Consider the following 26,437-nt stretch of genomic DNA (forward strand, 5'->3'; position numbering starts at 1 on the left):
CCTGGCGCTGCAGGACCGCCAGAAGCAAGAGGCACCTACAGGCTCAGGGCGAGCTGGGCAGAGGAGGCCTGAGACCGCTATCACCAGTTCCCTCTCCATCCTTTCCAAAATGTGCAAAACCGGCCAAGCTGGGCTAAACTGAATATGAAGGACACTGGAACCATGAAGCAGGAGCCCAGACTCCTCGGACCTGCAGGAGGGAAGAGGTCAAGGAGAGCGGGAACAGTCAGTGGAGCTGAGTGGTCTCAGGCGGGACACGTGCCTGAGAACACGCACTGGCACACGCGTGCACGCAAGCTCCAGCGCACACACGTGCACGGGGGGGACACGCAAGCCGACACTGATGCACATTCGCCTACACCCAGCTCATATACGCGCGTGCTCACACTGAAACGCGCGCACGTGCGTTCACACACACATGCCATCAACAGGTGTAGAACACGAGCTGGGCTTGTAGCCGGGCCGGTGGACGCGCCTCTGCTGCTCCCTCAGACTCCTGGCGCTATTAGCACAACGGCGCAGTCCCCGGCCTGGGCCGGGACCAACCCGCGACCGCAAAGCCTCCGCGATCGATGGCAGCCCCGGCACAGGCCAGTCAACTGCTGCCCAGACCCCGGGGCCAGGAGCGCAGCTACATCCCAGGAGGACGAAGCTTCCTCGACCCCCCTCGTCTCCCATCACTTCACAGACTCGAGAGAAAAGCACATTCGTGTATACTCAGATCCGCGCATCCCTAAGGAAGTCCGGGCACCCCTGTTTCGCAGCCGATCTCCCCACGGGGTGGGAGGGCGGACCCAGCGGGACCCAGCGGGACCCAGCGGGACCCAGGCGCCGTTCTGCCGCATTCCGGCGGGCGGCAGGTGTCCGGCCATTGGATGCGCCGCTCCGGCCCTCGGGAGCGGGGATCGGGAAGAGCGGGGCGCAGCGCGGCGAGGTGCCAGCCAGTGCAGCCGTGCGTGGACTGCAGGTCCGGAGAGCAGAGCGGGCGGCCCGACCAGCTGACGCCGCCGCCCCGCGCTCGCGGCCCCCTCTGCACCCGCGTGCCCCCGGGACGGCCGGCGAGGCGCCGACCGCGGGCCAGCGAGCGCCCGGGTTCTCCCCGGTCCTCCTCCCCTCGCGCCTCACCCCGCCGCCCTCTCTCGCGCCTCTGTCGCCCCCCTCCTTTCTCCCCTCGCTTCCTCGCCCTCCCCTGCCCTGCCCTCGCCCTCCCCCTCCCCCGCTCTCCCACGGTGCGGGCGGGTTCTCCGCCGCCGCCCCCGCCGCCGCGGCCGCCACTCCGCCCCCAGCGCGGCGCGGAGCCGCAGTAATAAGCCCGGCGCGGGCGGCGCAGTGACTGCGGGGCACCGTCCTGCGCGCCGGTCGGGCTGGTCCTCGGTGCCCGCTTGCACGGTCGCGGGGCTGGGCAGCATCCCGCGGCCCCGGGCCCCTGCGAGCGCCCCTGGATGGAGCCGTGCGTCCTCCTCGCGGGGGCGCAGCGCCGGCTGCGGGCGCAGGGCGCGCGGGGCAGCCCGGCCATGCGGGCCCCCGGCTGCGCGGCGCTCTGCCTGCTGCTGCTGGCGCAGGTGGGTGTGCAGGTGAGTCCCCGGCTGCGGGGGCAGGGTCCCCCGAAGCTCCCCTCGCGCAGCCCCCGTCTTACCGAGGTGTCGCCGCTGTTTTCCAGCAGGCACCTGCGTGCGCCGTGGGATCCGCAGCGGCCTCGCCGGGGAGCCCGAGCGTCCGGCGTCCTCCTGGCCCCGCGGAGTGGCCGGGCTGGGTGGAAAAGGGCGGTAAGTGCGCGAGGGGGGTTCGAATCCTTGCATTGCAGCAACCTGTAAACCCTCTAAGGCTGCTTTACCAGGCTCTGCAAATGTTCGTAACTCTGGGAATTCTCTGTAAGGTGCTGCCGTGCTTCTTTCCAGCCGTAAGAGCGAGCGCCTCTGAGTCAACTTTCACCGATATTTGTATTGTTTCCCTGTAACACAGAAATGGCTTACCAGCGTTATTACCATAAACATTAGGGAAGAAAGCAAGGGAATGTATTTATTAAAAAACAAAACAAAACAAAACACACACACAATTAAAGAAGGAAGAAATAATCTAGGAGTTGTATTAATGTATACACAGCCATTATAAAGAGCTTATTATGCCTTTCTCCATCCCCTCGTCCCCTCCCCCTCCTGTTCCCCCTCTGGCCTTTTAAAATGAACATCCTTCACTGTCAGAGCAGGGGACAAAAAGACAGTCATTTTGCTCAGTATTTATCACCTTAGTTTCAAAAAGGATGGTCTTCAAGAGTTGGCAGAATGGGTAATTAGCGTTTTGTGACGTCACAAACAATGTCCAAGTCCTGTGTCATGATTTGCCAAAAAACAAGTCTGATCTTTGCGCAATGTGTGGTTTTACTTGCAGTGCTCACAAGCGGCATTATCATTTCATGCCTCAGGGGATGGACCTCTCTGTCCTGAACCGCTTTTGGGTAAACCAGAAAGCAGGTGTGGAACGTCGGTTGCTACCGGGTTTTTAATCTGAATGCAGTCCACTGGCAATTGCTAAATATGAGTACTTTGCATCAATTCCAACAATGCATTACCATCTCAAATGTTATTAGTGACTTATAGAGGAAGAACTAGGTTTTATTATCCCAACATATTTTCAGAAAACCTAGAAAATTTGAGTTGATAATCCAGAATTCCTGAGTGTAGTTTCTTCATCTTGATAAAATTCCATAAAGACAATCATTTAATATATGCATTGATTATTGAAATTCTCTCCTCCCGAGTGCTGTATGAAGAGTCTATCAATAGTGATAAATCCGATGAACGCGGGAACATAGGAACTTTTCCGCGACCACCAGAGGGCGCTAGATGTAAATGATAGAAAACGTTTAAAAATTACTTGTCACTATGTATTTGCAAGAGAAAGTTATCTATTTAAAGCTCACTTCCTTGGGCTTGCCCTTGTCTTCTTTAATGTTTCTCTTACGATTCATTCTAGTATGTAGTTATTTATATTGTAGTTAGTTGTCTTCCCCTACTTAAAAAAAAAAAAAAAGATTTTTGTGAAAATTCTAGTTTTCTAAAATCATGAAAATTCCTGAAGGTCTCAGGAGAATTTTCAGAGTGTTTTCTAGTAGTTATGGGGTTTTCTGTGAGGTAAGAGCATTAGAGATAGAGAACCACTTCCAGGAGGAGAAGCCAAGACTTCCTGCCCAAGGGTGCCCTTCTCCTTGGGAGGAGTGTCCTGCAAGCTGGACTCCAGCCGGGCTGGCATGTGGCTGTAATCACCTGGCACCTCAGCTGGTGTCACAAGCCCAGCGTTCCCATGACAACCACTTAGCTCGCTTGGTCAGAACCTCAGGGGGAAGGTGGGAGCCATCATCATTGAGGTTCTAGCCTAGTGGCCACACCACTCCCTCATCCCTCACGGTGCAGGTGTTTTAGGTCTTCAATTACAAAAGGCTAAGGTGAGAGAGTGGGTTTCAGTGGAAAGCTTTCACACGACCAGAGAAAGACTCTTTCTTCTCAGCAGTGTTACCTCTTTTGACCTAGGATAGCAGATGTGGAATAGACTTTGTGTGATGCTGTGGTTAGTTTACTGTTGGATGTCTGGGTATCCCTTCAAAACCCAAAGTTGCCTTTGAAATAACTCTTTCGCCATAAGGTGTGTTTAACACATATTTCAACCTATATTGCCAGTGTTCCTGGGAGTCTGGAGTAACTATGCAATAAGAAAGAGAACTCCATGTATTCTGTGAGGCAACAATAGATAACTTCATTGAGGTCAATTCTATTTTCAGACCTTCAGTACACGCATTTCATTTTGGCTGATTCAGCATAGCTTTTCCTTAATAGGAGCGTTGAATGCTTTTCCTACAAATTTACCTTTGTCATAATAATAGCGGGTCTTGTTAAGAGCAAACACATAGCACGAGTTTGTTAACTTTTAAAAATCTAGAGTAAATTAAGCTTCCAGATCAAGAGTCAGAAGTTCTTTAGAACTTTGTTTCATTGGACATGAGAGATCTGTGTTTGTGTGTGTGAACTTAAAGTATATATTGATTTATAGTCACACATTCATGTGACTTGAAATGGGGCAGGTTGGCCCAGGGATGTGCTAGTAAATGTTTAACAACAGATTCTCCAGGCCTCTGATTTTGTAACATTTGCTGGTTCCCATGGGGTAAATACTCCCACCATGGCTGATTTCAAGCTATGGATGTGATGCCATTGAACACAGAGTTAGGACTTGTGCAAAATCTGTTCTCCGCAGCTGGTACCAGCAGCCCCTAGCATGCTCACAGGTGCTCCACATCTCATGCCCTCAGTTTGGAACTGGAGTCTTCCTAGACTTGAAGCTGTGGTCAAAACACCTTTTGAAATGAAGTAGATCAGGGTGCTGACTGAAGCAGCCATGTGTGAATTTCTCCTCCTTAGAAAAACCTGTGTAGGACCGAGGTCTTATTTCAGGGATTCTCAAGGATCAGGAATCTCACTAAATTCTTTTTTCTTGAAATCACAAGCCAATAGTTTGGGGGATTACAATCTTAAAACATAAGCTCAAGAGTTAGTTTCAAATTGTCATTTTATAGCAATGATACATTGCCTTCTGCATGGGGAGAAGCTATGCTTACTTTGTTCATTCATTGAATTCTTTAGCTATGACCCTTTTCACATTTATTTATACATAACCAACAGTGCATATCTGCACTAAGGACTGCTCTTTGATGAAATCAGGGTTTCTCTGCCTTGGCACTCTTGACCTTTTGTTATGGGAACCTGTTCTGTGCATGGAAGAATGTGTAGCAGCCTCCCTGGATTCACCCACTGCATTCCCAAAGCACCACTATCCCCTGCCCTTTCGTGAAAACCAAAATGTCTCCAGACATCCCAAGTGTCTCCTGGGGGCGGGGGTGAGGGGTAGCACCCCCCGCTGAGAACCACTGGACTAAATTTTCACCCATGTGCACCCTCATTCTCAGAAGGGATTGTTAACTGGTTACAAGGAGTGGCTTTGCAGCGGTTGGAGCTGGTGTTCTGGGCAGGCTCAGGCCAGTTCTCCAGAGCTGATTGTTACCTTGTCAGGAATTTTGTGAGCTGGTGTGCTGAAAATCAAAATAGGTAAACTTGGGTGAAATAAATAATATTAAAAACAAGATTAAAACACTGAAAACTCATCACTTCACAATTCTTTAAGTTTTGAGGTTACGTATCCTCTTGAGGTTCTTTGCCTGTATTGCCTCTGTATGGTGGAAATACTTTATAATGGCGTGCTACCGTGCAAACCTCTAAACTCCGTGTTCAGTGAGGTCACATGGTAATTGAAATTAGCCATGGTGGGAGTATTTATACCAGGGAAATTGGCAAATGCTTTCAACCAGGCTACCTCATGACCCCCACCCGTAGCTGGTTGTGAAAGATGTACCAGCACAACACGTGAGTTTCTGTACAAGAGACTTAAAAGTTGTCATTTTGAAAAATAGATATTATATGTCTCCCTCCCAATAAAGGGTAAAGAGTGTATGCCCTCCAAAGTAAAGGTCGTAAAAATGACCTTTTAATGGTAATCATCTTTTTATGTGCAATAAATCTGCTCATTAGCCAGTGTTTGGAACAGTCCACGTGCTTTGTCCTCATTCCACGGCCTCTGTTGGGATGGAAACAGGCTAGTGTGAGGTGCAGACACTCCCTGAGAGCCCGCGGGGCAAGAAGGAAGGTATTAACACGACCACGTCACACCAGCTTTTCCCCTGAGTCCGGAAAGCTGGGGATGAGGAAGGTGGTTTGGAAAAATGCAAACTAAATGAGCAAGTGCTTTTCACTTTTTTTTAGGAGTAGCCGGGAACAGGCTGTGATCATATACTTTCACCAGGCACATCCATTCCTAATTTGTTTCCCCCTATATTTTTTTATCATTGCATAGAATTTAAGCAGATTTGTTTTACTTTCTCATTTTCCTAAGTAAAATATGAAATGATCCCAATGTATTTTGCCTTAGCAGACGCAAGTGCCCTGCTTTGACATGTATTTCCAAGGTTGGTTGTTGAGTTGCCAGCCAGAACCTGCTGCCTGTCTAATCTGCATGGGCCACAGTTCACCAGTTACCTGCATTGGGGATGGGGGGCAGGCCTGTGGGCCCAGGAGTGGCCCTTTGACCTGAGGAAACAGGAAGCCTGGGCTTAAACAGGCCATTGCTAAGCTTTTGGTTATCCTGCTGCCTGATGGATTGGCTGCCGGGCCTCTGACTCTCACCTTGCCATGGGCCTCAGCCCAGCGGACTCTGGACAGTGCCTTTCCATCCCTGGCCTTCTCTGTCTCTCCCAAAGCCAAACACATGCCTTTTATGACCATCCCCTGGCTGCCACCCTCTCTGTTCCAGTGTAACCTTTCAGATACTTGCCAGGATGGCCCAGGGACATGTGGGCAAGTACCTATACCAAAAGAGTTCTGGTTGTGAAGAAAAATTACTTTTTCCAGAAAAAATAATTTACCTGAGTACTGTTCACTTATGACCAAATAACACTTCTGTAGGACGCTATTTTATTTTATCTCATGGCTCCAAGAAGCATGTCCAACTCACTCTAAAGGCCCGGTTGTTAAGTATCTAACAGAATAGTCTCCCGAGAGCATATATTGGTAATAAAAGGGGAATATATATAATTTCTTAGGATGTTAGAATCAGGATGAGAATATGAGAATCAGGTCTTGTTATACACGTAAGAGGAAGCTGCATTTTGAATCGTTAGGGACTTTCCACCTCAGTGTAGGGCTAGCCCTCTGGGGCTTGGGTCTGACGTCCATTTCAAAGACATCTCAGAGGAAGCTTGGAGAAAGCCTGACATCCTGTTGGCCTGTTATTTTCTGGTGTTTAGACAAAATGCAGGCGAGGAAGCCGGCCCTCTCCAAAGGTCCATTGCTGGCATGCAGATAGAGACACACACAAGATATGTTTAAATATTTGAAAGGTAGACGCCAAGCTAACAGATTGTTAACTAAAATATTTTGTAGCCTCAGCTTTGACAAATCTACCTTCGCATGGTCTAGAAGTCCAGGTTTGAGTTTAGAACATGGCGGTGCAGGAAGATCCTACCTGTGGCGTGAAGCCCACCCCTAGGTCTCTAGCCCATGTCTGTCCTGCCCACCCAGAAACAACCTCTCCCTGACCTCTGGATGGCAGAGATGATGTGTTAATGGTGGGAATGAAAGGAAGAATCCCTGTCAAAGCAATGAAAACTACATGATGCTAGAAGGGAAGAAACCTCTTTGGAGAAGACAGCTACGATATTTCGAGAAAGGCAGGTGAGGGCCACCGTCCAGGATTCTGGTGGAGTTACAGATGTTTTCTCCATACTTTGTACAGAGAAGGGAATGACACAAATGCTCCCCAATGCAAAACTATAAGACTGTCTGTGACGGAAGCCTGGCAGATCCTATGGGTGCCCCAAATCTGTTAGCTCCTTGGGGTTTTCTTGACTTTTTAAAAATAAATCATTTATTTGAATACATTTTGGCCTGGTATAATACAAATTAGAATTGGAAGAAGAGTGTGGTGCATGTCTTTGAACAGCCTTGAAGTGTGAAATGCTAAGAAGCCAGGCCAGTCAGAGGCTCAGCAGTGGTTTTCATTCGGAGAAAAGACACAGCTGAGCATCTACCATACCTGCATTCTGCCTTTTCTGCTGTAGTTCAATGATTTAATAATTAAATATTTTAAAATTAAATGCCAAAGAGTGTCCATCATATTTGTATTTTTAACTGTTTTCTGAAAAATGATCAGTATTTTTAAGCTAAACTTTCTAATCAATAGACTGAAGATGTTGGTAAAAGACAATATGACTAAAGGAATATTTAAAGCTATAAAAATAATGACATTATAATTACTCTACAGTAATTACTCTGTAATCTGAAAAGCCCATTCTTAGTTTCATTTGGTCTGTAATCTGTTTCCCCTTAGAAGTGTCATAGCATTTGCTGGATTGGTAATAACACATTATAGGAACAACAGTGACTTCCCAAAAGGCCCCTTTTAAGATCTTCCCTTTTAACTCCGATTTTATGCTTTCTGTAGTTCGGATTTGAGGCTGGGTGGTTGTTGACACTTCCTCCATCCTTTTTTGCTGGGTGAAAATACTATCCGGTAGTGAATAATATTCAAAAACTTCCTGATCCTTTTCAGAATTCTGAAATTACTCAGCCACACCCCCTCTCTCACTTTCAGAGTATGACCTGGTATCTCCCTACGAGGTTGACCACAATGGAGACTACGTGTCCCATGAAATCACGCACCCCCAGAGGAGGAAAAGGGCGCTGGCCCAGCTCGGAGCTGACTCTCTGCACCTTCGGCTGAAAGGCTTCAGGCATGACTTCCACCTGGATCTGAAAACTTCCAGCAAGCTGGTGGCGCCTGGATTTCTCGTACAGACTTTGGGAAAGGGGGGCACTAAGGCGGTGCAGACTTTCCCGCCTGAGGATTTCTGTTTTTATCAAGGCTCCTTACGATCCCACAAAAATTCCTCAGTGGCTCTTTCGACCTGCAAAGGTTTGGTGAGTACAGTTGTTGCCGCCTGTTGTGAGACCGCAGGGGCAGGGATGTGGGGAAGGGAGCAAGTGACAAGATTTGGGCTCCTTCTCCCGTTATTGCAGTACAGATTCCTTTGATCTCTCAAAGCAGGAGGAAAATTGCCAAGCAATCCTTTCTAAGATATACTGGGCGCTTCCTATCCCCAATTTGGAAACAGCACCCAGGTTCCGCCTTCTGTTGTCATTGGTCTACAACGATTGTGGCAGAGCACTGCAGTTTGAAAACTGCGTGAGAACTTACGGCCAAGTCTGAAGACTTTGACTTCTTTGGGGATGGTTTTACTCTGACTTACTGGTTACTCTAACTTGCTGGTCACTTACTAGCACTGGAGGAATGTTCTCATCTTGAATAGAACAACAGTATTCAACTGATTGGCCATGTGCTTGAAAGCAGTTTATTTCTGTCATTCTGATGTTGATAATATATTTACAGATTAGAGCATTCATTTCAAAAACAGTGGTGAATCCATGGCAGGGCAGTGCTGGTCTTATTGGGCTAAAGATTCTATTAGTGCTTTCTTCATTTTCTTAATATCTGAGTTTGACATTAAACATCCTTAGATGCTTCAGGTGGTCCCCTTTGCTTGGATCCTAGAGTGAGGAGCATCTGGCCAAGTTGAGAAGGTGCCTAAATCCCTCAGGCTGACCTAAGCTGAAACCTTAATGGCTTATCTTTTACTTTTCTTAGAATATTTCCATAACTTTCGGGAAGGAAAGCTTAGTAGATGCTTACATTCTTGGACACAAATTGATTAGTCAGACACAGATGAGGGAGACATGACATAAGTAGCAGAGTGAAAATGTGTGGTCCAAACAATAAGGTCTTGATCATGTTAAAGGTTTGGCAAATAGATTTTTGAACATTTGTTACATCTCCAGAAAATGATCTAAGCCTGTCTTATTCCTTTCCCTCTTTGAAAAGAGATAATTCAGACTCTACATCTCGTAAGGATTTTGTGTACGTGTATGTGAATACCGGATGCTGAAGGCGCATTAATAACCAATTCCTTAAAATACTAAATATGTGGAAATGCTATGTCCTGTGATTTTTAAAAAATATTAACATTCTGCTTTTTAAGGGGAATTCAGTATGGGCTGGGCTCATATCTACTTTCTTTGGAAAGACTTTTGGTTTGAGAATGGATACAGTGGGGAATTGCCAAGGGTGGGGTGGTGGTTATTTGGCACACTTGTTAAGCATAAGGACAGTGTGGTTGATTTCGCCCATGCTCTCTCAAGAAAAGTAGATCTTTCTTAATGAAAGAGCTAGAACTCTTCATGTAATGCACTAAAGGAAGATATCTCTTCCTTGGTTTTCTTCAACAAAGGCTCGCTCAGACCAGAAATGGAAGCCATCTGTGTGGTAAGGAGATGTGCCATGCCCTTCAGAGCACTCTTGGATTTGTTTGTGGAGACTGGGCAAGGTGCTTTCTTCCCATTAGCCCAACAGGGGTGCAGGATCATGGATGCCCCTGGTCTCTGTGAGCCAAGGCTTCCTAGTGATGGCTGAGCTATGCCCTGGAGTCTGTCCCGTGAATAGAGTTGGCTGGCAGCAGCTTGAGATTTCTGGCTCTCTTTGAACTCAATGGGAGTTAACAGTGAAAGTTGTAAATGACAACTACATGAAAGATAAAGAAGTGAAAAGAACAGAAAAAAGACTCCTCTGGATAATAAACACTGGAATGTAATATTTTGGTGACTGCAATAGAAAGCTGTGTGCTTTCACCATTCATCTTCCAAATACATTAATTCCAACTAAAGTGATATTTTGTCTGTAGATGGTCACTACAAACATGACCTCAACTAGACTTATGAGTGTGAGATCCAGGGGGCATTTGCCATATGATAGGACAAATCAAAGGCATTTTAAAGAAGAAAAGGGGAGGATTAAGAAGTCCTCTCTCTTAGCCAGATAATAAAGTTATTGAATGGAAATGCCCCTCAAGTAGTTGCCAAGTCTGTTATTTCTTTCCTGATTGATGGTTACCCCATCTGTCCTCTTTCAAATCTGTTAACACATGAAGAAAAGTAGCGTACCTTTTACATTAGATGATGGTTCCTTTTTGTTATTATTGTTCTTCTTGGTTCTTTCAGGTTCTAATTAAAGTTCCAGGCAGATCTCAGTTAAGCATTTTTTAACTGGGTTTCTAGATGACTCAGCTATCTGATGGGAGTCAGGAGTGTGGTTCTAATTTATAGTAAATACATATTTTTAGTAAATACATATTCTTAAAGAAGAAATACAAAACTAAAATGAGCATTTGACTTTGAATCTCATGTGAATAATGAATCTCATGTGAATAATGAATCTCATGTGCTTCAGAAGTGTGTCTCACTGGAGCCTGTCAAAGTTGCATCCAAGGAGTGTATTGTCTGATGAGACAAGCAGGGAATAGGCAATTTTACTGAAGAGTGATAAAATAAGGACAAATATGGGTGCTAGGAGAACTGAAATGAGTATGCCTCGCCTTACCTCGGTGAGAGACAGCAGCATCAGGGTAGGTTTCTGGAGGAAATATTGTCCAAGCCGAATCCTTATTGTAGAATTGGAATGTGATGCTCATGAATGGAGGAGTAACAAGCAACCTCAGGGAAGATGATGGAGATCAGTCAAGCTCGTGGAATCCTTGATAACACCATCCATGACTGTTCAGAGATATAATATTTGTATATGAAGCCCAAGTATAGTAAACTAAATAAGGTCTGTAAGCCCTAAAATGACGTCTAGAGTCATTCTGACATTGCCACCAAGTATATTGATTCAAGATATTTCTCATTTTGCTAAATAAGGTTAATAAAAAAAAAATAGTATCTGTTATACTTATGTCTCTACCAGAATGACATCACAAATCTGTTCTGATTACCAATCACAAGCATATAAATGTGTGTCACACAGCAGGTGCTTTTCAATACTTGTTAAACGATGGATAGAATTACTGGGTTTCTTACAGTGTAAGAAACAATGATGACAATGACAATAGCAGAAGGAACAGTAATAAGTTACTGAATGTTATTTGCCAAATACTTGCCTAATAGCTTCCCATTTGTTATCTCACTTAGCCTAATGATAACTCTAAGAGATAGGTACTATTTTTTTAACAGCTTTATTAAGTTATAATTTACATATCATAGAGTTTCACCCCTTGAAAATGTATAATTCAGTGTTTTTTTAGTATATTCCCTGACTTCTGCAAACATCACCACAATCTAATCTGAGACATTGACATCACCTCAAAAAAACAAAAAACAAAAAACCCAGTACAGTCCAGTCCCCCCCATTTCTCTCAAACCCTCATCAGTCCTAGGCACCCATTAATCTGTCTTCTTTGTTTATAGATTTGCCTAATCTGGTCATTTCTGATAAATGGAAGTGTACGATACGTGGTCTTTTGTGATTAGCCTCTTTCACTTAGTATACCGTGTGTTTAAGGTTCATCCATGTTGTAACATGTTTAAAGACTTCATTATTTTTATTAGTAAATAATAATCCTTTGTATACATATGCCACTTTTTATTTTAATGCCTATCAATTGATAGACATTGTTTGTATTTTCTTTGGTTGTGTGAATAATGTTGCTATGAACATTTGTGTACAAGTTTTTGTGTAGACATAAGTTTTCATTTTTCTTGAGCATTTACCTAGAAGTGTAATTACTGGATCCTATGGAAACTCTAAGCTTAACCTTGTAGGAGATTCTAAACTGTTTATTCACAGTAGCTGCACCATTTTATGTCTACCCAGCAATGTATAAGTGTTCCCATTTCTCCACATTCCAGACAACACTTGTTCTTTTCCACCATTTTTTCTTACAGACATCCTAATGGACATAAACTGGTATTTCACTGTTGTTTTTATTTGACATCCTAATGGACATAAACTGGTATTTCACTGTGGTTTTTATTTGCCAGGTAGAGATTATTGGTTGACAGTTTTGTTGTTGTTGTTGTTTTGTTTTGTTTTTCCTTCAGCACTTTGAATATACCATCCTACTGCCTTCTGGTTTCCATTGTTTCTGATAAGAAGTCTGCTGTTTATCTCATTGTAGTTTTGTTATACTTAAAGCATCGTTTTCCTGTTGCTGTTTTCAATGTGTCTTTGTCTTTCAACATTATTACTGTCAAGTGCATAGGTGTGAGTATCTTTGAGTTTATCCTTCTTGGGATTATATGAGCATCCTGAATGTTCATATTAATATTTGTCCTCAATTTGAAAAGTATTTGACCATTGTTGCTTCAAATATATTTTTCTGCTCTTTTCTCTCTCTCCTCTCCTTTGGTATTCCCACTATTCATATGTCGGTGTGCTTAATGATGTAGCAGGTTTCTCTGAGGTTCCATTCATTTTTCTTCATTCTTTTTCCTCTGTGCTCTTCAGATTGTATAATCTTGATGGATTGATCTGCAAGCTCACTGATTCTCTGCTGGCAGTTCAAATCTACTGTTAAGCTTCTGCAGTAAATTTTTCATTTCGGATATTGCACTTTTCAACTTCAATTTGGTTCTTTTTATAATTTCTCTTATTCTGTATTTTATGAAACACTGCTATGAGGCCTTGCTTTAATTCTTTTGATATAGTTTCCTTTGGTTCTTTGAACATATTTATATTAGTTGCTTTGGAGTGTTTGTCTACTAAGTTAAACATCTGGGTCCCCTCAGAAGCAGTTTCCATTGCCTCTTTCTTTTCCTGTGTATGGGTCACACTTTTCTGTTTTTTTGTGTGTCTCACAATTTTCTTGCTGAATACTAAACATTATAGATAATATATTTTAGCAACTCTAGATACTTTAAGACTGACCACACACCACCACTCCAGTGCTTGTTGCTATTGTTTTCTTTCTTACTTGTTTAGTGACTAGTTCAGTGAAGTCTGTTTTCCCTGCAGCATGCAGCGTCTAATGTTGCTTCTCAGAGAGTGCAACCTAGGGCATGTGCCAGTCTTTCGGAAAGCCTGTGCTGATCTGCTGCCTCTATTGGTATCACAACCAGCTGTTACCCTACACTAACTGCTAGGTGATTGCTTTTTTTTTTCCCCCCCAGCACACTTGGGCATAGATTGCTCCACAGTCTAATTTGATTATAGAAGAGCTTTGCAGGATTAGGATGCTGCCAGGTTTTGAGACTACTCCAACACCAGGAGGAATCTTCCTCTTGTCTTTTTCCCTGAGTCTCTCCACTAAACTTCTAGTCAGTGTACAGTTTTGCTTATTGTTATGTGTATCATGGAACATCAACCTTCTCTTAATTGCTTGCAAGTAAGATACCCATTACGTTTGACAATACTGTTAGACATGAACTTTCACACACTCTGTTCCAAATATAGTCATTCATTTTAAGTGAGCTTCTTGTTCTTAGAGCTTACTTCTTGCTTCTCTTCCTGGGCAAAATGTGTGTGCCACTAAACAGGAGCTGGGACTAGTAGTATACTTCTCCTCCCAAAGTGACACCCCTACTCTATGAGTGGAGCTCTGGGTGGAAATAGTAGCTCCTGGTCTTCTCTGCTTTTGCTTCCTGGCTTGAAATCTCTACCATACAAATGTTCCTGGTTGGGGATGTTCAGGGATCCATTATTCTCAACCTGCTGAGCCTGAAGTAGAGCTTCCATCTTATAAGCAGGGGCTGCTTAGCACAAGGGAAATCAGTTCTCATGGCCATGCCTGTCCGGAATAGAGCTTCTGCAATATAGAACTGAAGGGATAAGAGATGTTGGTGCCTTGTTTCTCCTGACTTGAAAATACAGCCCTAGAATGGATGTTGGGTGGGACAGGAAGCCCTGGTCTTATTAGAATATACCTAGAATAGAGCTCTGTCACATTGAGCAGGGGGAAAGGTGAGCATGTGACTAGACCATGGCTCAAATGTCACCAAATTTTACCATTCTTTTACAGATTTACTAAATTTAATTAGATAGATGATTTTCCACTTTTTTTATTGGAGTATGGGAGGGATAAATCAGAAGCTTGGGATGAACACACACACACTACTATATATAAGATAGATAACCAAAAGTGACCTACTGTATAGCACAAGGAACTCTACTCAATATTCTGTGATAACCTATATGAGAAAAGATTTTCCACTTTTTATGCCCTTAGGACAATTTCCAGAGACTTCAAATGGTGTGTGTGTGTGTGTGTGTGTGTGTGTACAATTTTCAGCAGGAAAATGGTTGTTTCACTTGAGAGAGGATCTTCCACATTCCTTACACTGCCATTCTGGAAGTCAGTCTCTGCTACATGCTATTATTAACGTATTTTGCAAATCACTGCCCAAAGCTCTTTTATTATCCCCATTTTACAGATGATTCCCTAGGTAATTCTTGAAAGAGTGGGATTTTGACCTAAGTTGACTGACTTCAGAAACAACACTTTAAATCACAATACTATTTTGCTTCCCTTGATCATGAAGTCATTGCTGCACTACAGGGACCTACAAGATCATTTATGTGGATTTCCATTGCATCATCCTTGAATACTCTCTAAAGTGTAATGATGTTTGTATTTGGTTTCCACCTCAATGCCACCTTCCTCAGTATCAAGCCCTCTCTGAACTTAGTAGGCCCATTTGTAATATATCAGGCCCTAATATTAAAAAACATGAATTCATTCCATAATTATTTATTTATAGGTTTGGTTTTTTATACCAGACTGTGAGTTCTTGAAGAGATATTGTTTTATTCATCTTCGTATCCCCAAGTTCCTGTTAACACAACCTAGTTCTCTTTTTTCTTGCAATGAATGATTGTATTTCAAATTAACAACCAAAAATACTACATCTTCTCAACCTCTATTTTGAGATATGAATAAACGTAAAATTCATTTTATAATTCATTTCATATGATTTCCTTCCGTGACTAATGTCAAATAATCTAAATTTTCTTTTGAAGCACAGTTTATTCAGAAGTGGTCTAATCAATAAGATTTCTGACAAACTATTTTTAAAAACCCCCATTGTCAATACTTTAAATGAGGTTTCTTTGGAAATATTTTCTGTTGCATGTAACAGGATTAGATTTTCTTAAAGGATTTCATGCACGTTCTGTACTTGGATTAGTACTTTACCAAAACAATTAAATAAAGAACAGCATCAAATCTATCATCTGTCCTTGGCACAAAATCTGCCTGAATTTTAGCTCCTCTTGTGTAATTGTTAAGGCATTAATGCATAGGATACATATCACTTCTCCTAAAATCTAATTATTCTCTTGCTTTCAATAGTGTTGGAAAACTTATAAATGCCACAGTTTTCAGTTCAGTTTGAGAATTCCCTCACTTGGTTGCAGACTTACTTGTGGCCCTGGTTTGAATTGTACTAGGTTTTATTTCCAGATAAAAACTCCAGGGATTCTCTGGAAACTCTAGTCATTGAGAGTTTTCCTAAAGCACCCAATAAATCCTCGGAAACTGTCTGAAATGTTGCCAAGTTTTCAACTGACTTTGAAAAATGTTCTTGAGCCAGGAAAATAAAACAGGAGCAGAAAGGAAGAACCAACACAGGGATGGCTAGAAGGGCTAATGTGAGTTTTAACAGAAAAGTATCACTGTCTGAGAAGGCCAGTGATGGCATACCAGTTGAAAATACATCAGGCTTAGGAGACATGCAGGAAAATGGTAGAGAAAATAAGGTTTTTGGATAAAGTATGGCCAAAGTTATTGATTATTAGGAAATTTAAAAGGTGGGTGTGGGGAACTAATTGAAAGTACTGAATCATTACATGAATTTCTGCTAATTACTTAAGAATAAAATATAGTATAAATCTTTAAATTGACAAAATGGAATACATTTTATTATTACAACTAGATCAAAATAACATTTATGAGATAATATTTTGTACTTGTTATGACCAGATTTTTCTATTAGCTTACCATTAATTGTAAACAGAAATGAGATGATTAGAGAAATTTAAGTATAAAATGTATGGTTTTGTTCCATTTCCCTTATTTTTCAAGTGATGAACCTGAGAATCAAAGAGGTGGAGTGGCTTGGTCAATATTACAAAGCCAAGTGGGGTTTAGGAAGGTCTAAGGATGTATGCCTTTAGGGTCTCTGTCCTGAGATATTTTCACTGAAACAAACAGGATGCTATTACTTTTGATTATAGTGAGGGATCAGTTGAAGACTTTAAATGTTGGACTATGTGCCAGAGATTTTAAAGATAAAGCAAGGGAGTCCTTGCTCTGGAGGTGTGGGGCAGGTGGCAGTGGGAAGAGGACAGAGCGGCGGGTTTCCTTCTGGTTAGTGTTTGGTGTTCCTGATGCCCTTTGTTGGGAATCACATGCTTCCACTGTATGGCAGCTCTCTTATGGACAGTCTCTACGGCTAATAAAATATTTGCTGTGAGGGTCATCGGAATGGTGCTTATCTCCACAACCAGTATGACCAGGATTTTCTCCAAGGCCAAGATTAGCCTGAGAACAGCCATGTGGTCCCCTTGGAGGGGCAGGAATGTGATCCCTGTGGTCAATTCCTCTGGGGGATGACTCAAGTCTAGGATTTTCCAAAGGATAAGGATACTGAAACCTACATTTTCGAGAGTAACTGTTTAAGAGAAAGTCCAGGCCAGAGAGAGGACAAGAGGAGCCCAGATGAAACCAGACTCTTAAAAGCACGATCCTGCCTTGCCTGAGGTTCAACCAGAGCAGTCTGACTGTATCTGCTTAACACACAGGTAACATTTTTCTTCTTAAATGTCACTTTCACCACAAGGACCTCCCTGATCCACCCCCATCTAAAATCACCTACTCTTCCCCCTCCACACATACTTCCTATCCCCTTCCCTATCATATCTGTATTAATCATAGCCCAGTTAAGAAACAGAAACTACACAAGTTCATTGAAAAGCTATAATTAATACAATGCATTAAGTAGGTATTAAAGAACTGAAAAAAGAAAAAGAAAATACCCAGATATAACAGGGTAGCAAGTGCAGGAAGCAGCTACTGGACCTAGAGCTGAGGGACTGAGGGAAGAAGTTGGGACTATTAAAATTTAAATGCTTGGAGCTGGGCTCAAACCCCTGAGTAGGAGGAGCTGGCCAACTGGTGCCAGGACTGGGAGGGGCAACTTGCTGCCGGTTTTTTTAAGTAACCTGTAAACTGCAGTCAGCTGCTGTTACTAGAATTAACTGCCACTGCCAAGATGAAGCCAGGCTGACAGGAACAGGAAGCAGACAGGAAGTCCATGTTGGGCACACAGGAAGTCCACAAGTCCACAGGGGCAGACAGGAAGTTCACAGGATGCAGACAGGAAGTTCACAGGGTGCAGACAGGAAGTTCACAGCATGCAGACAGGAAGTCCATAAGTACCAGACAGGCAGTCTATAATGAGCAGATAGGAAGTGCACAAGTCCACAGCGGGCAGGCAGGAACAAGTTCTTCCACCTTCTTTGAAATCGAATTTGTAGAGTTCCAGACCCAGTATCTCAAAGCAGAATTTAAAAGGGGAGTTTAGAACTGAGGATGGTTTCTTAATACCAGGCAGGCTATCTATGCTAAATATTGAGAGCATAGCAAGAATTTATGTCTGACTTTTTCTTGCTTTATCCCCAGCACTTTCAGTAATGCCTGACACATAGTAAAGCCCTCGATAAAAATGTATTCAATGAACAAATTATTTTTTAATGGAGAAACTGGAATTCTGGTGCTTTGCAAAAATCATTTGCACAACCACTGGTCTGAAGGAGTGGGGGGGAGGAGAAACGAAAAGCCAAAATAGTAGGGACATCCCAGCCCTAAGTAGGGAAAGGGTTAGACCTCAAGAAATAGACCTCACCAGGCCTGGTGGCAGGCTTATTCCTGTGAGGGGATGGAGCTGTCAGACCCATGCATGCAGACATTCCGCCCCTATGATGGGCTATTCTTGCCCTTTTTCCTCACTTGATTAAAATTAAGTCCCATGTGTAGCTTGCCTGGAGGGAGAAGCAGCACAGCATTTCCTCAGTGGGCTTGGAAGTGGTATTTCATGACTTATTACACGGGAATGAATTGGCATTCAGAGGCTCGTGTGTGCGTATGTGCGTGTGTGTGTGTTCAGCGTCTGTGAGTTTGGTTACTCTAAACCACTCCTGAAGGAGACATTGGAGTAGCATCATCTGTAGGCTGAGGCCAAGCTCTGTGTCAGAGTGAATTTCTACACTCAGTGGATCTTCTCTTTGCTCATTCTGGATGACAGCCATCCTCAGTAATCCCACCCCTACTCTCAGGTTCCCTGAGCCTCAAAGCTCAACTGGAAGCCACTATTGGCATTTGCTCTTCTGTCTATACTCCAGTCCCCATTTCTTCCAAGTATGTGTCATTTTTACTAATTTTGATTCCTTTGTCTCATGACAGCATTCATCCTTTGTCCTCTATTGCACATATTTTTCACAGCTCAAGGATTTGTCTTTAATTTTTTAAGAAGAACAACATGTATTTTAAAGACATTAAATTAAGTAAATCCAGTATTTTAAGTTAGTAGCAAAATCAGTGCTAATTTCATATTCTCTATTTCTGTGAAATTATAGGAAAACTAAATAAAATTATCTCATTTGAAAAATTACAATCTAAAGAAATGTAGGCAGGATTCTTTTTTTTTTTTTTTTTGTATAGTTAGTTTACAGTAAATGGGTGTATCCAGTAAGGCATGCACTGTCAATATATTAAAAGTTACCAGCTATGAAACAAAAATTAAACTGAGACAAAACTAAAAACAACAACAAAAACTACACACTGTTATCAGATTTACAGTGACATTAAAATGACTGGTTGCCTTTAGTTTAAAAATAGTACTAAAATGATAGAAAGCTTCAACAGGCAATGACAGATATATCCAGTTCTTCCAGTTTTCTCTCATTGAATAGGTATATCTCCATCCCTTAAGACATTAGAAATTTGGAGTAAGACATGTAAAGTAACATGTAGTTCAGGCAATTGGTGATTTCTTTCAGTATGCAAAGCCTGAGAAAAATATTTGCCTTGATGACCTTAGGGTCATTTCATCATAGTTGAAATTTTCATGTGAATACATTGTATCTTTTTCTCTTAGATGAAAAAGCAGGGGCTGTCCCTTAAATGTGGTAAGGCTGTATTTAAGTTCATACATGTTGGAAACACTTTGAAAGAAGATTCTTAGTTTTTTGTTTGTTTGTTTGTTTTTAATTTTTATTTATTTATTTATTTATTTATTTTTTGGCTGTGTTGGGTCTTCGTTTCTGTGCGAAGGCTTTCTCTAGTTGCGGCGAGCGGGGGCCACTCTTCATCGCGGTGCGCGGGCCTCTCACTATCGTGGCCTCTCTTGTTGCGGAGCACAGGCTCCAGATGCGCAGGCTCAGTAATTGTGGCTCACGGGCCTAGTTGCTCCGCGGCATGGGATCTTCCCAGACCAGGGCTCGAACCTGTGTCCCCTGCATTGGCAGGCGGATTCTCAACCACTGCGCCACCAGGGAAGCCCAGATTCTTAGTTTTGATTGGGCTTGCAGAAATAGCCAGGGCCTCCATGCATACTAGTTCAAGTTGGGCCCTGGGAACTGTGAACAGACATGGGGAAGGAGGGGGTCAGAGACTGTTTCATGAAAGTTGAGGCCACCTACCTGCACTCCTACCCTTCTCCTACTTCCCTCCAGAGAGCAGCCTCACCGGAGGTTGAAAAGCACAGTTCTGATCTTTCCATTTCCTTACTTGTCATGTGCCCATTGCACTCTGGGGAAAGCCCACATCCTCACTGTGGCTGATGACGCCCTTGGGGTCTGCCCTTGCTTGCAACTCCAGCCTCAGGGAGGAAACTCTCCAGGCTTGAGTGGCACCAACTCATTTCTTTCAAGATAAGGCTGAGCTCCTCACCCCCTCAGGGCCTTAGCAAATGCTGTTCCTTCTGCCTCGAACACAATTCCCATCCTTCCTCCTCCAGTTAAGCATCAGTTGGAAAGACTCTCCCATGAGTCATACTTCTTTGCTGCTGCAGGTTCCCTAGCAATACATTCATGACTCACCTTAATTTTCTCTTTGAAAGGAATTATTCTTATCTTGGCTACTAGTTCAGTGTTTACCCATCTCTCCCACTAGATAGCCAACATCCTAAGGGTAGCGCTAAGGGTCAGAATCCCTTAAGGATCAGAGCACCCGCATTGTTCCTGGCCCTTGGAAGGAACGAGATAGATGAGTGGAGGGGTAGGTGGATGGATGGATGGATGGATGGAGGATCCTAGTTTCAGATACTAGTTGGAGAAAGTTCCTGTTTCCAGAGAGAAGGTGCAGTGACTGTGAAAAGCTCTGTCTAGAAATGGCTCTAAGTTGAGTTTGGACAGCATGCATTTCCCAGGCACCACACAGATCCAAGCCTGTCTGTTAAGGCTCTGGGAGTGTATTTCCACAGCAAAAAAGAACAGAGCAAGTGCTGTTCACATTCAAGTAGTTTCAGAAAAGCCCATCTGCAAGTGAGCACATTGCAGTCCTAACCATATGAGTAATTTTTCTAATGACAGAGAGTATCTCTAAATAAATTCTAAATAAGAAACATTGCAACATACTTAGGCAAGAAGGTATGTATAATTTATATAAAGTACAATTTAAGAAACTAAATGGCATTCATCCACCTCTTAGCTTTTTATACCTTACTACAAGAGCATAAAGACATTGTAATTGCTGTGTCTCAGTTTCTTGGACATAATCTTTATTTATCAATCTTATGACCAGGATGGATTGCCTATTACACATGACAATTTCTGAGAAATGATACTCTTCCCTCCGTGGATCCTTCACAAAAGGTGAGGCAGCAAGTTTTTTCTATACTAACTTTCAGCAATGTCAGAAAAGCTGACACTTCTCATAAAATAAGAAAAACATTTCCATATTTACTTTGTTTAGTTAGTTAAGATAAATTAAATATTAAGCAATTGATTCATTTAGAACCAAGCTGGTCAACAGCATTTTAGAGCAGCTACAATTTAAGGGCTGTGGTAGTTTTCCAGACCAGCAAGGGGAAGGAAAAGCATGAACTCTCCACACGTGAAGGAAGATACTTACTTAGACATTCAAATAAGAAACAGAGTAAAATGACTCCTTAAGATAAGCAAATGGAAAATTGAATGAAAAACGTAGCCTTTGGAATCACACAAGTCTTGTTCAAATCTAACTTCTCTTACTACTAGCCAAATGGTTCACTGCTATCCTTCCGTTTCCTTAGTTTGTAGATAACCTTGGCCTCACAGGGTCACATGGGGATTGGGTGAGACGACATATATATGAAAGGCCTTAGCACAGGGCTCCTAGTAGGAGCTGAGCAAGTATCTGTTCTCCTCAGCATCCCCCCATTACTAAACTATGAAGTGTGCATTAAAACCTAATTAGAAGCTTACTGCACACGTTGTCATGCAAGCAAATTCAAGTGAAGTTAGAGAACCAAGAGGTGGACTTCCCTGGTGGCACAGTGGTTAAGAATCCGCCTGCCAATGCAGGGGACACGGGTTCGAGCCCTGGTCCGGGAGGATCCCACATGCCACGGAGCAACTAAGCCTGTGCGCCATAACTACTGAGGCCCGTGTGCCTAGAGCCTGTGCACTGCAACAAAGAGTAGCCCCCGCTCACCGCAACTAGAGAGAGCCCGTGCGCAGCAACGAAGACCAACGCAGCCAAAAATAAATAAATAAATAAGTGATGTGTGATCACTACACACTTATTTAAAAACAAAAACAAAAAAAACAAAGAACCCAGAGGTGGAGTTCCACTGACCTTCAGAGAAGACCCGCAGATGGGATGGGGATAGGATTAGAATACTTTGATATTTACACTAAAACCTTTTGGGTGATTTATTGAAAGCACTTAGGATGATTAAAAGACATATCATTTAAGCAGACAATTTAAAATGCAAGGGACTGTTTATGCACTTTTTAGAAGCATTGCTTATGCCTACACATTCCCAACACCTGGGAGATTACTTTGTGCTTACAGGGTATCATAAATGAGAAAAGTGCCCAGAATAGCTGACATCTTGGCTTTGTATTCCCCCTGCAGCAGCCAAAGGAGCTATAAACCTTGTTTTATTTGCAGAGATTAGCTCTAACTGAAGCTGGGGGAGTTTTGACTATTCCCTTTGCAGGTCATCATTAGGTAATAAAATAAAGAGTGATGGATTGCAGAATAATAAGCCAAAAGAGAAGCTAGGATATTTTATAGCACCAGTCTATGTCTAGATGAAATGTACAAGTATGTGTAGAAGACTTTGGAGAATAAACAGTAAATGTTTAAATATGTAAGGACTGTGCTGTGTAAGCACGGCACATGTGGAAACAGAAGTCGTTATATGTTTCTTAAGAAGGTCAATAATATAAGCTGGCCTTTTCTTAACCATTTAGTACCATTATTCTGAATTTCTAATATTGATTTGACACATACCATAGTTATGTTTACTACTTCAATACATTTTTATATTTAATATCAATCATAATTTCCTACCTCTGCCTCCAATAACCCAACATGCTGTCCACTGGGGAGTAGTTTATGGGCTATACATTCTAATAAAATTGAGCTTATTAATCCTCAACACTTTCAAGTGTCCTGTTATTAACCCTCTGAAAAGATATAGCAATACGTGTGTCATACCTTCCTCTACTGGAGGATTAGGAGACACTTTGTTTATGAGAATTTTAGAGGAATGACTTATGCCCACATATTTGAAAGGGAACCACATCTAAAGTCTCAAAATGACTACAACCCCAAGCTGTGGTTGGTGCAGAGGCTTTATGGGACAACAGCTTTCTTTGAAAATAATGAAAATACTCTCTACATTGATTTAAAACTTAAAGCAAAACAAAGCCCCAGCTTCACTTCAGGCTTGCATTACACGTGTGCACCAGCAGGGGGAGAATGGGCAAACCCAGCTTTTAGCCTCACCAGAAAGGCTGAGTGCTCCGGGAGCCCTGTGCCTCTATATGTATGAAGGAACACACGTGTTTGAAATGATTTGGCCACTTCTGTCTTAAAATGTGAAGTACATTAGGAAGAATAATTTGACAGTTTCACAGATTGCAATTTTTTTAATTTTTAATTTAATTTTATTTTTATTTATTTATTTTTGGCTGTGTTGGGTCTTCATTGCTGCGCGTGGGCTTTCTCTAGTTGCAGCGAGCGGGAGCTACTCTTTGTTGTGGTGCGCGGGCTTCTCATTGTGGTGGCTTCTCTTGTTGCAGAGCACGGGCTCTAGGCACGCAGGCTTCAGTAGTTGTGGTGCGTGGGTTTAGCTGCTCCGCAGCATGTGGGATCTTCCCGGACAAGGGCTCGAACCCATGTCCCCTGCATTGGCAGGCGGATTCTTAACCACTGCGTCACCAGGGAAGTCCCACAGATTGCAATTTAAATGTAAAAATCTCTTAAAAGCCCATCATTTAAAATTCAATTGTTGAGTGGCAGTCTTCAGCCATGTAGTTCCTAGTATGTTACCTATATTCATATCCAGCTATGAAGTCCAAGCACATTAATTACATTTTGACATTGTATCATGTTCCACTGTATAGTTTGCAAATTAATCCTCTCATTTGGCAATTATTCACGGTTCAGATTTCTCCTTTATCTCGTGCACTCTTTGTTTGATCTTGGTTTCAAAGTCAGCCCCAACCAACTTCTCCCTTCTCTGGTTTCAAGCCCTTTCATCTATGCTTTGTCAAAGGTGTGACTGCTCCAGGCTCTGTCAGGGCATGGAGTGGCCATGACACAGCTGTTGTAGAAATGATGCACATGTGGGTAAAGTTGTAGGATCCCTAAGCCTAATAGGTAATGTATTCTTATATTTGCCAAACATAGAGACAGATGTATCAGAAAACTCTGGTCGCTATTGCCATCATGTTTAGTTGGATGCTGGTTGGAGAATTCCTTTCACAATGAGCTAACTTTCCAAATTCCTGTGGTGTTTTAATTATCTTCCATTCACATGTTCTTTCCACTACTTTTTTTTCATGTTAATAATATCACATTCCACATTTCCAGCTCTTGCCCAGCCAGGTAGCCCCTGGTAATATTGATACTTTTTCTATCATAGGAAAAGCAGACACATTCTTAGGCTTTGACCTGCTTCAATTTGGTGGTTCTTTGGAAATGGTGATTCCACTGTTCCCTATAAACAGACAAATGGGGGTTGGGGGACCGTGATGCATTCATGGAAAGGCTAGTTAACTCACTTTCTTCCTGTTTAACCTACCAAATGCTTTTCTCCAACTCCTAAACCAGAGCTTTGGAGAAAAAAATCTGAACATAATTCAATGTACCTGGGTACCAATGTGTCACCATTTTGAAAAGGGCTGCTTGCAACCTATGTTCCGTGTTTGGTTGTTATGGAACAAACATATGGTGCATTCTGCTTTTTTACCATAGGAACATGTACATTAAAGTACATACCAATGATGCAATTTAAATAATTTCAAATAAAACATGAAAATGCACCATTATAAATAGGGAGGAATACTGATATTGAAGTGAGCACTTACTGTATACCAGGGCAGGCATTTCTGCACTCAGATTCATTGATGCATTACTTTTGCATTTCATTATATTAACAATATAAGAAGAATCTTTATTTCCATTGTAAATAAGAGAAATCTCAGGATCAGGAAGATTTTGTAGCCTGCCCAAAGCTGCCATCCTACAAGAGACAGAGCCCAGATTCCAAGCCATGTCCATTGGAACTGAGAATAAATGGTGAGCTTCCCCACTAGCACCCTTGTCTTCTCCAAGGACATTCTTCCTCTGTCTTCTTGGATTCTAATTGACTGGTTGGGCAGCACGGGAAGAACTTAGATATACAAAACCTGTGCCTTTAATCACTTTGATGCCTACATGGGGGACAGCTGTACGATTATGCACAACCTCGCTCAGATGGCATAATTCCTCCAGAGAATTTTGGGGGGCTTCTGTGTCCTTTATAGCTCTAGTGGTTACCAGATCACATGATTATAAGATTTAGTGATGAAAGACCATAAAGACAGACAGACAGACAGAGAACATATGCTTATAGCATTTTTTAATCCAAAACTAATCAAGGAAGGCTACAGAGATTTCTAGTCATAAATAGTGACTGGTCCCTGTAATTCAGACTAATTCACAACTATTGGGCCCTGTGCCTTTCTTAAGGATGTGACAGCAGTGTTTCTAACAGCATTATTTCTTTCAGTGTGGTTGAGCTAAAAATGCATGTAGAGAATTAGCGAAAGGGCAGCCTGAGGGTGCATTGTGATCATAGCCATAACAGGCTGACCGAGAGAAATGAATGTCTCACCTGGAAATAACTGAGAGAACTGGTCCCGGGCATTCTCTTTTTTAATTTCTTGTGTGAAGAAAAAAAAATACATAACTTGTCAGGAATCATCCTTGTCAATGAAATACACACATACATACTCATATATACTGATTTCAAAAAACTGTTCTTCCAGAAACTTTTTAACCTTCTGGATTATATTTTTTGGTGGGTTGGGAGGTAACCTGAGCATGAATAACTTCACAGGTCCAAGAATTGCCCTATAAATACCAAGTCTATGATCTGACCAGAGTCATGGAGTTCTTGTGTATTGATCATCTTCTGTGTTTCACGCTCTTCCCTATATCTCTATCATAATATTTAATCATAGTATTTGCGCAATATCTTACACTTCTGCAGAGCTTGACATGTGGATTTTGAGGGCTCCCTTGGGGACCACGCCCAAGGGTTTCAGTGTGCTGACCTGTAGAAGAGCTGGTTACTTGGGGCCGGGCCTCAGTCTTCAGCAGTCATTGTTTTATGTGCATGACTTATGTGAAAATGCCAGAAGTCAACAAGTCAGCAGATTCCATGGAGTCACTGGCTGATACATCCTTTAAGGCAGTTGGATGTTCCCCACCCTCCATTATCTATTTGACAAACTCTTTAAGGATACACCCATTCTAAAA

The 26,437-nt window shown here is 42.6% G+C and overlaps 1 protein-coding gene across 1 annotated transcript in view; it reads left to right on the top strand.

Moving 5' to 3' along the window:
* Positions 1–1,514: 1,514 nt before the first annotated feature.
* Positions 1,515–26,437, top strand: part of ADAMTS16 (ADAM metallopeptidase with thrombospondin type 1 motif 16) — a 157,268-nt gene continuing 132,345 nt past the window's right edge. Inside the window, exons 1-3 of the mRNA XM_061187638.1 lie at positions 1,515–1,574; positions 1,661–1,766; positions 8,194–8,519. Coding sequence (XP_061043621.1) covers positions 1,515–1,574; positions 1,661–1,766; positions 8,194–8,519 — 492 coding nt within the window. The remainder of the gene's footprint in view (positions 1,575–1,660; positions 1,767–8,193; positions 8,520–26,437) is intronic.

The sequence above is a fragment of the Eubalaena glacialis genome, chromosome 4, assembly GCF_028564815.1.
Source record: "Eubalaena glacialis isolate mEubGla1 chromosome 4, mEubGla1.1.hap2.+ XY, whole genome shotgun sequence".
Taxonomy (NCBI): Eukaryota; Metazoa; Chordata; class Mammalia; order Artiodactyla; family Balaenidae; genus Eubalaena; species Eubalaena glacialis.